This window comes from Microchirus variegatus (assembly GCF_963457635.1).
Source record: "Microchirus variegatus genome assembly, chromosome: 15".
In the NCBI taxonomy this organism is placed as follows: Eukaryota; Metazoa; Chordata; class Actinopteri; order Pleuronectiformes; family Soleidae; genus Microchirus; species Microchirus variegatus.
The window spans coordinates 16,281,216-16,297,747 of NC_139816.1; the positions used below are offsets into that span (position 1 = coordinate 16,281,216).

The window sequence follows — 16,532 nt, forward strand, 5'->3', positions numbered from 1 at the left end:
TTCGTTATCCTAAAAGAACACGCTGTATCGTGTATTTTTTTCCGAATCGGTTAAAATGAGGGAAATCTGACCGTGACACCCCTATTTCAGTCAGGCGCTTGGTTGAGTCCGCGACTTCATACCCGGAAGTACTTGTTGGTGTTTACACTCGAGTCAGCTGACTTCCATTCACCTGATCACAATTAGCAAACAGTTTTTTTCTGTATTGTATCAGCGATGCATTACTCTGTTATTATTATACATCGGCGTCAATGAGTTGCTGATAAACTCTACAAAGGTTCTCTTTTGCGTGTACATTTTACTGCCAGTTACGTGAGCATTTGGAATATATAGCAAGTGATTAGCAGTTAGCAGCTGGTTAAGATAGCTGTTCTGCAGAAAACAAAACGTTGATTTAATTATATAAAACCAACGAGTCCGCTGAGTTTGTACAAATGGACAAGATCGCTAAAGGTGGGTGAAATCCACAGCAAAGTGACGTTTTATTATTTATATATCTGTGTGTTAGCATATTTACACTAACCCTAACCTTCGTGTTTTAAAATGTGTTTATCTGATAGGATTAAGAAAGAGATAAAATAGGTTTAATGGAAAAAAAGTGTCATTTCGCTTGTCTTTAGAATAATGCAATTCATAGAAGGGCTGAAACTAACGTTTGATTATTCTCAGTTAATCTAGTAATCGTTTGGTCCATAAAATGTCAGAAAATAATCGCTAAATAATCGTCAACTATTTTGATAATCAACCAATCGGTTTGAAGCTTTTTTCATGATTAAAACAAGATTTGTGATCGTTTTAGCTTCTTAAATGTCAATATTTTCTGGTTTCTTTGGAAATTCTGTTCTTTAATGTATTGGTTTTTTTTCTTGTTTCTACAAACCAAAATTATTCTATTTAAATATATTCACTTTTAAGAATCTGAAAACTAGTCTAAAAAAAATCTGCAAACCAATTTATCAATTATTATAATAGTTGAAGATTAATTTAGTAATCAATTAACAGAGTAATTGTGTCAAGCCCAATTCATAGTCGTAGCCATCATATAGCTATGGTTCTCAAACTGTGGGAAATCAGAAATGCTGTTCTATGCACATTAATATAAATTGATGTGTGTTGGTTCTGCAGATGTGGGTGATATCCAGTCCCGCCTGTTAAACCACAGACCCATCATCAATGCTGAGATCCGCTACTTTGTCAGAGAGTTTGAGGTACTTGTACTGACATGCAAGCACTGATCAGTTACAACAAGCTGGGGCTGTTGCTGCTCATTTTCGCAGCTTTAACCACTAAGTAGTTCCTTCAGCCACTTTGGTTTTAAGTTTTTATTTGTGTCTGCTCTTCAGGAGAAACGTGGAAATAGAGAGAACAGACTGCTGGAGAATCTCAATAAGATGGTGATAGAAGCAAATGAGCAAATGCCGTCACCAGATGTTGAGGGTGGGAACCTGGGTATGATGCCTGACCTCATCAAACGATGTAAGTTCCACCTCTCAGACTCACACATGCAGCTATTTTAAGACTATGTTGAAAATGTGTAATTTTACGTTTCCTTTGATTCCCAATAAATGGATACAGATGATAAACTAACATGCTCTTTGACAGCAAATCGATCAAAAAAAGCTTATTTCTGTCATGAAATTACACATTTATGGCTAAAATATCTTCCAAAAGTGCAAATGAAACAGAACGACATAAACAAGACCTATTGTAGAATATAATGGTCACATTTTGCAGTATGTTCTTCTTCCCTTTCATATTGCATAGCATTTGTTCTCTTCCACACAGAATACACATCATCAAAAACTCATGCTCAGTTTCTCATCAAATTATTATATATTGGTGTTGTGTTTAAGTAAATGTAGAACGTGAATGTGACTTAATTATAAACTATTAACTGTTGGCCTTTCTTTCAAAGTGGATGCTGCTAATCACATGGCAGACAGAGTCCAGCAGAGGGAGCTAGAAGCACAGCAGGTAAAAACAACTCTGATGGGTGCAGATAAATAGAGCTGGATGCATTTCAGGTTGAGAACCATTTTCCACCCCACTCACTGCTTACGTCAAGTGCTTTCAGTGTAGTATGTGAATGGAAAAAGGTGCAAGAGTTTAAGTGGCTCATATAACTAAGACATGTAAACTTTACTGTGATTATTGAAAAAAATATATCACCTGCGCCTCTGATTTTGTTTGCGTTTTCACGTCTCCTTTAGAGCACACAGATGCATGCGAACATGGAACATTTAAAGGAAGAATGGGCAGACTTCCTGAAGGAGCAGCAGAGATTAAAACAGGCGGTGGATGAAGAGCATGCCAAGGCTATAGGACAACTCAGCACTCACTATAGTGAAAGGAAGATGGACCTCACCAAGTTTTCACCCGTATGATTAGTGGTGAATTTGCAAGTGTCACTAAAACACACTCACTTATTATGTGAACACTTTGTCACAGGTGCACTTGCAAAATAAAGCCCATGGCTGTGAGTGATGTACTTGTTGGCTGGCAAAAAAAGAGCCGAAAAGTTGTGGGTTTTACTCCCGCACGAGTCAGCATTTTCACAAATTCACAAGTCATCGAGCTCACAATTTTTGTCTTTATTTAGCACATGGAACTAGCATGACATGTAAATAAAAAGTAAGGTCTGCTATATGTCTTTTTACACAAGCAATCATTGAAGGCTATGACATTTGGAGCATTTCGGGATTTTAAATCCCTCCTTGAAGGGAGCTGATGATAAATGTTCATGAGCCTTAATCTGAAAGGAACTTTGCTACAAGTGCTGTCGAAATGTGCTCAAACAAGCCATCCCTCACCAGCTCTACTGAACATAAGAACATTTAACCTCTGACATTAATTTCAAGTCACTGTTTATGAAGTCTGAATGATGGGTAGCAGCTGTTTTCAGTTTGCTCTGCCACCTCAAAGCTGATTTTAATGAGTCACAAATCCAACATTTGTATTGCTGGATAAACAGGGAAAAAAAATAAATAGATCATATTCTGGTTTCAATTTCCTTCTGGTCATGTAAGCATTTTTAGTGGTTGACATGCTTTGTGTTTACTTTGCTTAAAATGCACACAATGACAAAACTTTCCATCTATATTTATATTTTGTCCATGGGACCTAAAAACTCTGTTTTGGATTCTTCAAATCAGATTAAATCCACTGTATTTGAACATAAAAGTAAATGCAATATTCACCACAATAGTGAAATGTTTTCTGTGTGTCTTGACCCTAAAACTGAGAACCATGAGGTGGATGTTGGACTCGCAAGCACTTTAAATCAAGTTGTGTTGTTTTTTTGCTGCAGACAATGGTGGGATGTTGGACAGGTTAATGGGTGGGTGGGCACACGGAGCACATTCTTTGCATGGCTGAGAACAGAGTTCATCTTAAGACAACCTAACACAACAAACATTTTACATAATGTCACCTGCCACACACTCTTTTGTCCAGACTGCTGAACTGTCAACTGTCCCATCATCTGAGGCAGAAGGTTTTGGGACTTCAACTAATCCATCAGCTAAACACACAGATGAAAAAGTGAAAGTAGACAAACCAACAGTGGAGTGAGTGACTGCATAGCTGCATCCTTTATATCTTCTTTTTCCATTCGACTAGTACAAGCTGCCCCCATCCCGACCCCTCCACGTCTGCAAGGCCTCTCTCTGGTTACTCTGCCTGCGTTGAGTTTTGCGTCAGAGGAGGACACAGTGGATCAGAGACGTGCCATTTGGTGTTTAGAGGGAAAATGCCCCATGTGCTGTGTCTGTTTTTACGCACGCCTAACCTCCCTTAGTGACTGGGTGCAGCTGTCCATCATGGAGACTGTCCATCAACAGCTAACGAGGAGTGACAAGACGGAAACATGGCTAACCTCTGCCAGTGAGGCACCTTTTCATCTGCCCTTGTTTATGTTTTTGAAAACACGAAAGTTCACCAGAGTGTTAGCTATTCATGAGTAGTCATGAGCGTAAGTGTTTGTTGAAGTTAGTATTCCAAAGTGCAGGATTTATATCAGTTGTAATACATTTTGACACTGCTGTGTTGTATCAGATTTAGAAATGAATTTGAGTCAGAGGCGTTTTGTGTATTTTCTTGAGATGTGAGTGAATGAGAATGCCCGCAGTGTAAAGGGTGCAAAAGTACTTCCAGGATTTAACAGCTAATTTGATGTGCCTCGTTAATTTGACAGTTTACTTTTCCTGGTTATCAAGGCCTGCTCTTTGTCGGCTCACATTTACAAACCAAGAAATATAGAAGGTGACACAGTGTGGGAAAGCTGCAAGAATAGAGACACAAGTCACAACTGTGCTACAAGACAAAGTTGCCGTCGATACTAACATGCATTTCACCAAACTCAGGAGACAATAAATAATATGGAATTCGGATTATCAGGCATCTGAAGCTTGTTCATGTTCATGGGGACTGAAGTTGGAAGCCAGAAGCCATGCTGAAAGCCAATCAGAAATCACAGATCCTGGTCGAATGATGTTGAAGTCACTTGTATTTGTTAACTTTATTAACAGAGTATGTTATTCATGGTGCTCGGGGTCATTCAGTGAAATAAATAAAACACAGTTTAATTACATTGAGATGCTGCATTGGATCATGGGAATTGTTCCGTTGTCTCGTTTGCTATCCCTGTGCATTTGCTTTAAGGGGGAGCTTTGGTGGCAGAATGCGTAACAAATGGCAACAAGTAATCATGAATATTTCCTTCATCACTCCCCCCAGAGAGGTTTAGAAGAGATGGGTATAGTAGATCATTATAATAGTAAGGTGTCCAAGATGGAACGTTCCATTGTGTTCAATAGGACACATTTGTACTGCACTACTCTACAAAATATATAACATTTGTTGTGTTACATTTGTGAGAGCAGATTTAAAATTAAGAGCTATAGCTACCTTTTATTTCAGGGAAATACCAGGGAAGGTTTATGTGGACATATAGCTGTCAAACATTAAGGGAGATCAAAAACTTTCCCTCTCTGCTGACGAGAGCACACAAACGACTCCATGTGCTGAACAGAGATTGTGCTCGGTCTGAGATCTCGTGTTATCATTCTCACTCTCCTGCCTCATGTCTGTGGACTGCAGTTGCCTTGTGTTTTGTCTCCTGTGTCCATCAGAGAGCAGTGCACTCTTCCTGTTTTGCAGGCAGAGCAGTGCTCCCAGGCCATGGAGATGCCATTCTCCGTGCCAACATAAATGCTAAAGGGCACCCAGCTGGAGCCCCACTGGGCAAGAGATGGAGATGTGTTTGTTAATGAAACCTGATGTTCTTTCCAAAATAAAAAAAATATCTGCATCCACTGGAAGAGAATGATATATCCCACAGGGATGTAGTGTGCAGATAACAACAGGATCTGTTATCATTTATGTTGCACTGACAATTCATTTGATGTGTTAGCGGCGTTATATCGCAAAAATAAAACAAAAAGTTGCATCTGGAATGAACTCAATGAATATTTAAACAAATATTGATATTAATTGATAATTGCACTAATAATTATAAATGAAAGCATATTTCTACTCGGCCACAATGGCGTACGTGATGATTCCTTTATAACCATTACTATGGCAGAATGGGGGCAAACATGCACTTCTCGATGGGACAAATGCAACTTGTGCTAAATCCTCATAATAATATGTCCTTTCACTCTTGTTACTTACAGAAAAAAAAAATGAATTACACATGACGTCACAGGGCTGCTACAGTTCCTCTGAGGCTGACAGCAAACTTGGCACTGCCAGGCATTTTCTCTTTGGCCCGATTGCCTTTCAGTCTTTTGACTGATGAGAAAAAGCAGGTCCAACACGAACACTGTTTCATTATTTTGAGTTGGATCATTAGAAAGCTTGGTAGTATTCTTTCCAGACAGCTTATGAGAAATCTCAGCCTCTGTAAGCTCAACTGTCTTTTGTGTAACATGATGGGCCTCTGTTACTCAATTAGTGACGGGTCCAAAATGAAAATGCCAGTGAACAAAAGCTCTGTGCATTTGAGTTAATAACCTGGCTTAACAGCACCACAGGGTGTCGGTTAAGTCAGGGGTGTCAGTTGATAATAGGAAATATGAATTCTTTGGCAGAGGGAAACATTCACCTAGAGAATTGTAGGAGAGAAAGTAGGAGCGAGGGGGCTCTAAAAGATGCAGAAAACCAGTTTATATTTTTCTATGGTTACAAGGCAAGTGTCACGCTGCTACTTTAGAAAATGAGCACTAGGTGGCACATAAAAGCAATTATTGCCAAGAAAATTAAATGTTCCATCTATTATAAATGCCAGCGCTCCCTGAAAATTAAGGAGCTCCGATGTGCTCCTTGGTGAGGTCTCACTCTGTCAGTTTTTACTCTGCACAGCAAACAGATGCTTTCATTGACCTCACAAGATTGACTTAATCCAGTTCTGTTAAGTCGTCACACTGTGTTGCCGTCTTATGTGCAGGAGAGTGTGAAAGGCCTAATTTGTTGTGTGTGATGTTTTGCAGCTGTTCACTTTCATTAGACAGCCTTAATACAAGAGGGCCATGTTCCCGTCAGGCCGAAGAAACACAAGTTAAGAGTCCAGAAACAACAAACACCTTCCTCAGTCGATCATGGGGCAAACAATAGCCACAGAGGACACAGAATGACTTGTCGTCGTAGTAGCACAAACGCTTGTTGTTGTCCAAATTCCTGACTTTGGAGGAATGTCTGGTGTCACGAGAGAACACATGCCTTCAAATTAACTTTGATTTTCTGTTTTCTGTACCAGACATGTATTTTCTGATGTTATCACCTATTGCAGTTTCAGTGATACATCAACATAATTTTTCTTTGTTATACTGTTCATACACTCACTGGCTCACCATCAACATCTATTTAAGCCAATCGCATGGCAGGAACTCAACACGGTCAATACAACCAGCTGCAGTTAAAATCAAGCATTAGAATAGGCAAGACAGGTTGTTGCTACCATGCTGAGAGGTTGGTCTGAGTATTTCCAAAACTTATTTGGGTACAAATTCCTCATTTATGCCAGAGGTCAGAGAAAAATTATCAGATTGGTTCAACCTATAGACCTCCTCTGACTGTACAACATGCAGATAGGTTACAGCAGTAGAAAACCTCACCAGACACGTTATATCCAACAAAATGTGGGGGGGGGGGGAGTGTGTGTTTTCAGTCAATTCTAGTTCTCCCATTTCTTGTGTACAGCCATACTTCACTCAGGTTGATGGGGAACTACGCAAAAACACAACCACAACATATTATGTTCTGATACTGCCATTATTACTGCTATAACACCTTGGCCCTGCTCAGCCTATTACACAGCACTTGGTGAGGGACCACCATGACTAGCAAATGTAGATTTCACTGAGGTTTGGATCTACTACTGGATCCTCCATGGTTCACTGCTAACTAGGGAAACACCACTCTCGAGAGATAAAGAGATTCAGTCCATTTACATGATCCCATTAGTGAACATCCTGCGCCATGTCACTATATTTAAAATGTGTTGTTTAATTAGCCAAGCCACAAAACCATGGAAAATAAGTGAAACTTCAGAATACATTTTAAATTATGTCACTTTCTAAACAGGCCATGGCTATACACAGCCCTGCCACAACATAAAAAGTAACCATTGATTTTCATGCCGCGGCTGATCGGGGCATAAATATAATTTTGAGGAGACAGGCTTGGGTTTGTGCATCAGTGTGCATGTTTGACGCAGGGGAGGCTTTCCATGGAGACATGCTCCTGGCAGATGAATGTGTGGGAGTGGACACTTTCAATAAAGGCAAGTCTCTTTCAGGGCCCCAGGACAACGCTGGGCTTTACTCTTCATTGTTTCCCTCCCTTGTCTCTCTGAGTGAACCTGTGGGCTGCTGCTGCTTCTGCTGTCCCTGCTGCTGCTGTTTCTGAAAAATAATGGTTTTACCTTGAGGCTGAGAGAGGAAGACTCAGAGGGAGTGAGTGGTCCACAGCTAAATGTATGACTCACCCGCTGAATGTCCACATTAAGTGCGGAGTGTCGTGACACCTTGTTAGCAGTAAATAGATACAGTTGCATATACAGTTTCCCTTTTCTGGTTGAAGTCATTTTGATTTCTGGATAACTTTTTAAGCAAGGTGTGATTCATCAGGTATGCTGTTTACTTAAGCTAGTATTTCATAGGACCAGCTCCGTGACATTATGCTTTAATCTTTCTCAAAAAGCTAAGCTCTCAAAAATACTGATGCGGACAGTTCAGCAAACTGACCACAAAAGGATAAGATTTAACTTCATGACGTGAATAAAGAAATACAATGTCTAAATTTACTCACAGAATCCACTTCCACTGAATTTCTATGCATTTACCTTTTATCGATACACAAGTGTAAAAACATCTGAGTTAATTAAAAATCTTCTATTCATCAGGTCATGCAAATTTGAAAAAGCACAAAGTTAACCCAACTAATATGAGAAGTGAAAACAGTGAGGATGGAAAAAAAATAGAAGGAAAGAAAAGAACAAAACCAAGAAAGGAGTAAAACAAAGACATGATGAGAAGAAAAGACACAGAGAAAAGATGACAGGTTCGTGGCCTGCACATGCAAGCAGTGAGCAGCAGCTCCAGCCTGGTCCTCCCCGCACCTGCTGCCGCCGTGCAGCCAAATCAAACACATTATTCCAACAGACGCACAGCTTAATGGCTTCTGTGGAGAGACCTTTACCGGGTCCCTGACTGCCTTCACAGACACTCAGCGGTGCAGGCTTCACTCACACACACACACACACTGAGGCTTTCTGAAACTTGTTTATACTCGGCGCTTACACATGATGACACATCCAGGAGAGCACACATACATAAGCAGCAACTTTCCTACACGTGATCCATCAGATCATTTTATTACACACCTGCTTCGGTGCAGACAAATAAGACAAATCCAGACACCTGTCAGAGTCATAAAGCCACTTAAAGTCCCCGCAGACGTTTGAAGCATGTATACAATCAGACCGACATTTACAATAAAACACCTGGTTCACATATTGCACCCTTGTCTGCCCACTTTAACCTGCCACTTTGACTCTGTTCGAGGGAGAATATAGTTGGACCTGTATCGAGCTGAGAACAAATCATCCTTAGAAAAACAGCAAACATCTGTTTTGTGACTTGGCCACCTCTCACTGGCAATGTCAGCCTGACCTCAATGAGGCTGGGCCTCTCTTATATTTTCCGTGAGAGCCAGTGCAAGTGCTAGTAAGTGGGTGACAGCATCTGTCTCATTTTTTAAAAAGAGAAAATATAAACAAATCTTAACACAAGGAAGGCAGTGGTGTAGGGTGAATGCGTTTGCTGAGGAAAAGTTAAGTCTTGCTGGTTATTCGTGATATTTATGGCTTTCCTGATGTAGAATTCAGTCAGCTGAAATATCACTTTAGTGTCTTATACTTTTGTTACAGCTTCAAGCCCGCACAGGCTTTGAAATTCTTTAAATTGCCTTTTTCTGTTTCAGATACTGGGCTCAACTACAAAAAGGTAACCCAAGGAGATGGTAGCATTTCAAAGACTTGCTCCATGACGCTTCAGAGTGGATTCTCCCCAATTTGTAGGCTATAAGGGGGTGTTTTATAATTCATACCATCAAATTCATAGCACACACCAGTTTATCACTGATTATAGGGAGCATAAACATCTTTAACACAAAAACATAGCAATTTATCCTTTAAAGTGTTTGTTAATCGAAATGTCATTAACAATGTTATTCTCGATTTCCCTCTTCTTAATCCACACTATTCTCCTTTTCTCCCTCTCTCTCTGCCCCACCTCAACCCCCTCACACTCTGGCCAGCACATCCTAATGGTTTCACCAGCAGGAAGTGGGGCTTTTACAGTGATGGCACAGAACCAAGAAGCATCTGTGAAAGGCAGCCTCTGAGTCGAGTTTGGTCCTGTCACCACCTGTGAAGTCTCACATGTTTGAATGTTTAGCAAAGTGCAGTGCTGTGCTACTTTCTGGCACGGACAAGAAAAGGAATAGAAAGTGACAGCCCGGGTCTCACAACATGAAGGGCTACTGTGTGATTGGTTTAGGTACCGTGAGCCAAATGTAAACACTATCACTTCTGAACTTAGTATGCCAACACAATCTTATCGCAATTTAAACATCTATATATACAGCATACGATGACCAACACAAGACGAGTAGTATTAATGAAATATTAAATGCAGAAGTGACACTACATACGCCAACTGCAGTGATAAACCACCGCTAACTAACATGCAGCAATCATGTAGCGGACAAACTTAGCCTGACTATGCTCAAAATTGACATTAATAGGGAAGATCAGCTCAAAAAGACAGAGTTATGATGAAAGTCAACTGGATTAAAACAGTACCAACTGGAGACCACACAACTGGGATGAAGAAGAAAACCGACAGAATGAAAATGACTTTCAAAACAGCATCATCACTGATTAATATCGACAATTTTGCCTCTCCCGGGAAAGTTAACTGTTACAGCAGTGCCGTACCACAATGTTTTATTCTATTTGTGTGTTTTTAAGTTTCCATGAGTTCCAGAATTTCCCCTTCTGTTTCCAATGTACTCAGTATGTCTTTCTATTACTCTTTTTTTTGAAAGACCAAAATAAGCACAAATCAAAAACATGTGCAGTTTTATGGCAGGTTAATAAACTATACATGTAATTCACAGTATCATCACAACTGTGCATACTCACCAGAGACTGAATTTTCATTAATGTCACTTCTCTTTTCTCTTGAGATATAAAATCTCAGTCTAAGCATTAGACAATCGTCAATATTACTCAGCACCAGTTTAAGTAACCAAGTTTAACTCCGACTAATGTTTTTTCTATAGTCTATTATTTTGAAGATTTAAATTGTGGAGCCATATGAAATCCATGTATAGACAACAAATTACAACAATCAAGGCAACTCAGTACAAAGTAGGCTCAAATTGAAATGTAGTGTATTGAAAAGAAAACATGATATTATTCAAATAAACAATTACACAAACAAGTATCACGTTGTGTTTGGCTTCATTTTAAGTATCGGTTTGGTCCAAGTTACTACAATATAAATATACATTAACAATCAGAAATTATTCCCCAAAACAGAAGGTTCAGTTACTTCTCTCCTCAGAGTGCCAAAGTCAGAATTCAATAGAGGACGAGGACCGTTATTTTACTAGGAATGTGAGGGAGTGTTTAGCTGCTTTATTCTACCACACAGGTGAGATGAGGATCATCACGTAGGAGTCCTTTAAGACTTGTTTCAGTTCATGGGTTCATATTTGGGTGATAAACCTGGACTGTACGAGAGAAAAATAAATGAATTTATAAGAAAAGGCTTGAAAGTTAACCAATGATTTCCATTTTCCATAACTAAAACGAATATATTGTACCTTACAGCCTTTTACTTGAAAATGGGTCATTTTTCCACAGCAGACATTTTGAAAAATTTCAGCAGAAAAAGCACACGTATTAATCATGGTTCTGTTCACTTCATGTTATAAAGGACCATGTGGCAGTGAACAAACTGAACCTGAAAAAGGAAATGGAACTCACCCATCCTTGATCTGATTATTTACACCTGGTATTTTCCTACTGCCACCTGCTGTTCCAAGGCCCTTTATGGAAGAAAACAACACATTTTAAGCACATTATTTGGTGACATTGCACACTTTAACATTGCAAGACAAAATGACAGAATTTACATATCATAATAAAACACTGCCTTTAGCTTAGCTACGCTATAAATAACAGTGCTTTATCAGATTAGCTGTTAATTGACAGACCTTAACGCCCTTATAAACTAGCATACAGCGTGACATGCTAACATACTTCTATATATATAACAAGCGTTTAATTTTTTATTAACACACGAAACATCGAAAATTTAAGTTTGCAAACAGGACAAAACAATTCAACTAAAGACAACTCAAGCTTAGAGGTTTTAAATTAGTTTGGCAAATGTTTCCCGTGCTAAACAGAAGCTTCACTCACCGTGACTGAGTCAAACACAGCTGAGTTCAGAGGCGTGATCTGATTGGCTGTCAGGACGTCAACTTTGACATAGATCTACACCTCATAGATACAATAATCAGACTGATTGGTGACTAATTTGGATAATATTTATCAACTTTGAGCCAAATAAACTGAGCCAAACTAACCACAAACTTAATCAGAGGTGATTTTAAATATTCAATCAACTAAAATGTTTATAAGAGCGATACAAAACACAAAATAGCAGCATTCATGGCGGGGAGGGTTTAGTAAATTGACATGTATGTAATATTTTGTTACAATAATACGATTATTTACCAAAAAATTCTAAACTGTTAGTTTTTATGATTACTCCCATCTGGAAAGGAAATGCTCATTTATGGATTTTGGAAGACATCCAGTTTTGAAGAGCTTTCCATACATTCTGAACTATAACAGAAGCACAGAACATGTGCTCTGTTGTTTTCTATGTTTGTACTACAGATATAACAGTTTTCTACATGGGACCAGACTGAGGGAGCACTTGTATGTATACAGCGGCAGCACAGGGGCAGGTGGGGTCAAGAGGCATTACATCAAAGTGCTGATGGCTGGGGTTTTTGAGCAGTGAAATTCCCATCTGAAACTTTTTATGGATGCCTCTTTGTGTTTTCAGTCATACGTCAACTGTTTGCAGCCACCAACCTTTGCTATCACAATGTTAAAGACATTTGCTTATGTTTAAAGGTTATGCAATAAAGTTTTAATTACCATTAAACTGTCTTGTTCGTGCTTTTTCCAGACATTTTGACATGTTTTAGCAGCAAAAGCACAGGTGTTACTGATTACATTAATGATGGCTCTGTTAAGGTCAAGACAGTAGAAAGAGCGAGCAGTTGTCAAAATGTCTGCGATTCGTTTTAAGATTACAGCTTTCAGTGCTTTTTCATTAACACACAAAGAGATAATATGTTAACCATGGTAGGTGACATACAAATAAACATGTTGTTGTTTTCTCTGTGAATGTTTTTTTTTTATTTACATGGTTGCCAAATGAAAACCTATTGGGCTTAAATAAGGTCATTTTTATGAAAACATGCCTTTTACGAATGAGTAATTTCCTGTTGCACCTGTCAATACGAAACTTGTTTACAGCATCTATGCGGAGTTTCCAACAGAGGGAAAGCAGCTGACATGACTTGTGGAAAATGATGGTAATTCCAATGGGTGCAGACGCATCAACTGAACTGGCACAGCTTCAGTCAGGAGGCTGATTTCAGGAGGAAGAGGTAGAACACAACACATGGGATACACAGTTGTCAAGGTAATCCTCAGCCAACAACCCCATATCCTCTCCTTTATCCACTATTTCACTTTTCCAACTACTATTATTGTGCACTCTTTCTTTCTTTCAGTCAGCCAGATTAAAGGGCAAGCCACTTTCCACTGTACATCCTTTGAACGTTATTTTCTGGGACACTTCCAAAACTATGTGGGAGAGTCCTCCCTCTGCTGTCTTTTCCCAGCACAGGTGCCTGTTGAAGTGGCTCCAGTGAGCTGTCTGTAAATGACATTGGTTCTCCTCTGTTGGTCACATCCTGTGTTCAGGATATGATACTCATGGCCATGACTCGTCTCTGTATTCCTAATGGAAACAAGTCTGGCTTTGGATTGTGCGACGCCCAGTTGTGTGAGGACTGTTCTGAACAGGCGCGTGTTGCGCCCGTGGGTGTTACGCGTGTCGCAACACCCGCGCGTTCGTGGAAACCACACCCCTCGACAGAACTGAGAACCCCATAAATGGAAATGTATGGTCAGGGAACGCATTGTGACCTCATTTGACACAATGTGCAATGATGTTGACAGTACACAACAACATGGGTGAAAATAATACAAGCATGTGACGTTTCCCAACCAAATGAGTAGCAGATAGACAATTAGCAGACATTAGCCAACATATGAAATATAATTTTGCTTCTTATTTTTGTAAAAAGACAGACATTAACACTATTGTGAAAGCCGGTGAAATTGTATCTTAGAGTGAAGTGGTGTTTCCGTACATTTTCAGCGAAAAAGGGCTCTGTCAAGCAAAACTATCAGACTGACTGACTATACACTGGAAGCATTCATCCCATGAAACTGCTATTTGACCGGGTTTTTTGAGCATTAGAATTTGCTTCTACAACTTTTCATGGGTGCTTTTTGACTCATACTCCAACTTGTCTGCATCCGTCTCGTTTTACTAACGCATTGTTGTTGTTGTTGCCTTGTCTGTCTTGACATAAAACAAATCACTTCCTGCGTGCAGCGTGGGAATGTCGCTGGGCTGTTTTTCATATTCACACACGCTTATTGTCTCTCACTGTCACTGCACCCTATAACTCTAGGCAATTATGAAAATACATAGAATACCCTCAACTCCCCTGGGTCCATAAATCCTCTTAAATCTTTTTCCTATTACACCATACTATGGCTGGCCTGGCAAGGTGCCGATCCATCAACAGTGGGTAACCAGTGGACACCCACAACTATGTGACCTCCAATTTACCAAGAAAAATGCAAAATGTGTCAGCAGCAATTTGGTCCCGTTTATCACAGCTACATGACACGTTGAGATTAAATAGGTGACGTATGGTTAATGACTTGTCACGGTAACTGTGAAGCTGTTTAGAGGAGGATCTCAAGTATAATTTTCGCTACAATTAACTTTGAAAATAGTTGTGCTTTACAGAGTGATTGACAGCTGGAATGTGAGTCACAAGTGGATGTCGCCAACATTTTCTGATGCACTTCAGTGGTTGTGAGATCTTGTTCTGGTGACATGTCAGAACAGAAGCGTAATAAGAGCAGGAATGCGATCAATCCGGGGCAAAAAAAAACGTGAAATCTCATGGGCCATGTATATCGTGAAACACTTCTGTCTCTCTGAAAACAATAAACTAATATTTTTTTATGCATGGGTTTTTGTTTTACTAGGGTTTGACCTTTGCTACTGTTGGACAGGCTAGCTCTTTCCTGCAAGTTATTGCCTTTATAACACTATTGAAATGATTTGCTTCTGCTAAATGAAAAAAGCAACATACAGTATAGTATTCCCCTGCCCTTTTTGTCCTCTTTTTTCTACTATTGTCAGCCATTAACCACAAAAACAAGGTTCAATTCTCTCCAAATATATTACAAGGAATGTTTGAAAAACACATGGTGTTTTAGGTTTCTGATCCTGACAGTTTTGCCACAGGGTGTCCACCAGTGAGTTGACATTGAGAGATTTACCAGACTTCTTTCAGCGGATCCTCCATGTGATTGGTTATACAGATATAATAGTCTGTAGAATGTCATACTTAGGATTTATTTTTCAACCAAGCCTTGTAATAAGTGGATGTATTTGACACACTGGCACAAAAGTGCCATCAATACAACTCTCTGCAAAACATCTCTTGTTTTCCAGAATGCATACTTTTTCCTTAGATGCTGTAAAGTGTTGTTTTTCGTCCAGTTTTCTCGCTGCAATTGAGGTCATGGTCAAAAGGTAACATTTCATGAAGTTCTTCAAAGAAAACGCAGGTTTTTTTTCCGTTTTTACAGCTACAGGTTAAAGGTCGTCTCTCTCAGTCTTGGGGTCATTGTAGTATCATCCATCTCTGTTAGAGCGTCTCTTACAAGTATATTACTTTGTCACTGAAAGCATGCGGCCTACTCCCTGTGGACAAAATTGTGTGTGTGTGTGTAACAGTGGAATTTTAATGGTTGTCAAGGGAACAGCAGGACATCCCCCAACACTTGCTGCCTCAAACGCACTGACAGACACACACTCATCAACACACAAAGCACATAAACACCTTAGTCTATAACACATATATATGTAACTTCAACCACTGGCCGCACATGGAAAGATCATTTTCACCCACTTTTAGAATATAGACATTCAAGAAGACCTGGTTTCATGGAAGAGCTTTGACAGTCTGGAAAATTGTTACCATAGCGTTGCTCTGGGCGACACCTCCGTTTCCATGCCGTAACCTCCTCAATCCCTTTTCCCACTCTTCCTGTTGTCCAGATGAAAGGAAAAGGGGGGATGATTAAAGCGAAATACTGTACATATTTGGTTTCATGAAATCATGACTATATTATAAGAGGAAAGGAACTTGCCAAAGAGCTGTTAATCCAGTGAGCACGCAGACACGCACAAACACACACTTGACCGTGGGAATAGAGACATGATTTATATTCGCTGATCCCATTACATAAAACTACAGCCCCCACAAGAGGAGTTGCTTATCCAATGTAATAAACTGGATTAATTGCATTTGCCTAAAAATGTTTCCCAGTTGAGGGGAGGAGGTCAGTGATTCACAGTCAACCACTGGTGTAGAACCGTCCATCTGTCATGTGAACCAGCAACAGTCACATAACACCTACACTGCGGTGCCCAAATTTTAAGATGAAGTATAATGTTGACTTTCTAAAGGACAGATGTGTGAAGAAAACTGGGTTATTACATGTTATAAGCCAATTGTTTTAAGAAATATGGTCTTATATGTTAAAGAAACATACACTG

The 16,532-nt window shown here is 39.6% G+C and overlaps 1 protein-coding gene across 1 annotated transcript; it reads left to right on the forward strand.

The window, feature by feature from the left end:
- The first annotated feature begins 278 nt into the window (after window positions 1-278).
- Window positions 279-2,934, forward strand: bloc1s5 (biogenesis of lysosomal organelles complex-1, subunit 5, muted). Its single transcript, XM_083901300.1, has 5 exons — window positions 279-453; window positions 1,126-1,208; window positions 1,344-1,476; window positions 1,916-1,974; window positions 2,211-2,934. The coding sequence occupies exons 1-5, from the start codon at window positions 435-437 to the stop codon at window positions 2,382-2,384; spliced, it is 468 nt and encodes a 155-aa protein (XP_083757426.1). The 5' UTR covers window positions 279-434; the 3' UTR covers window positions 2,385-2,934.
- The last annotated feature ends 13,598 nt before the right edge of the window (window positions 2,935-16,532 follow it).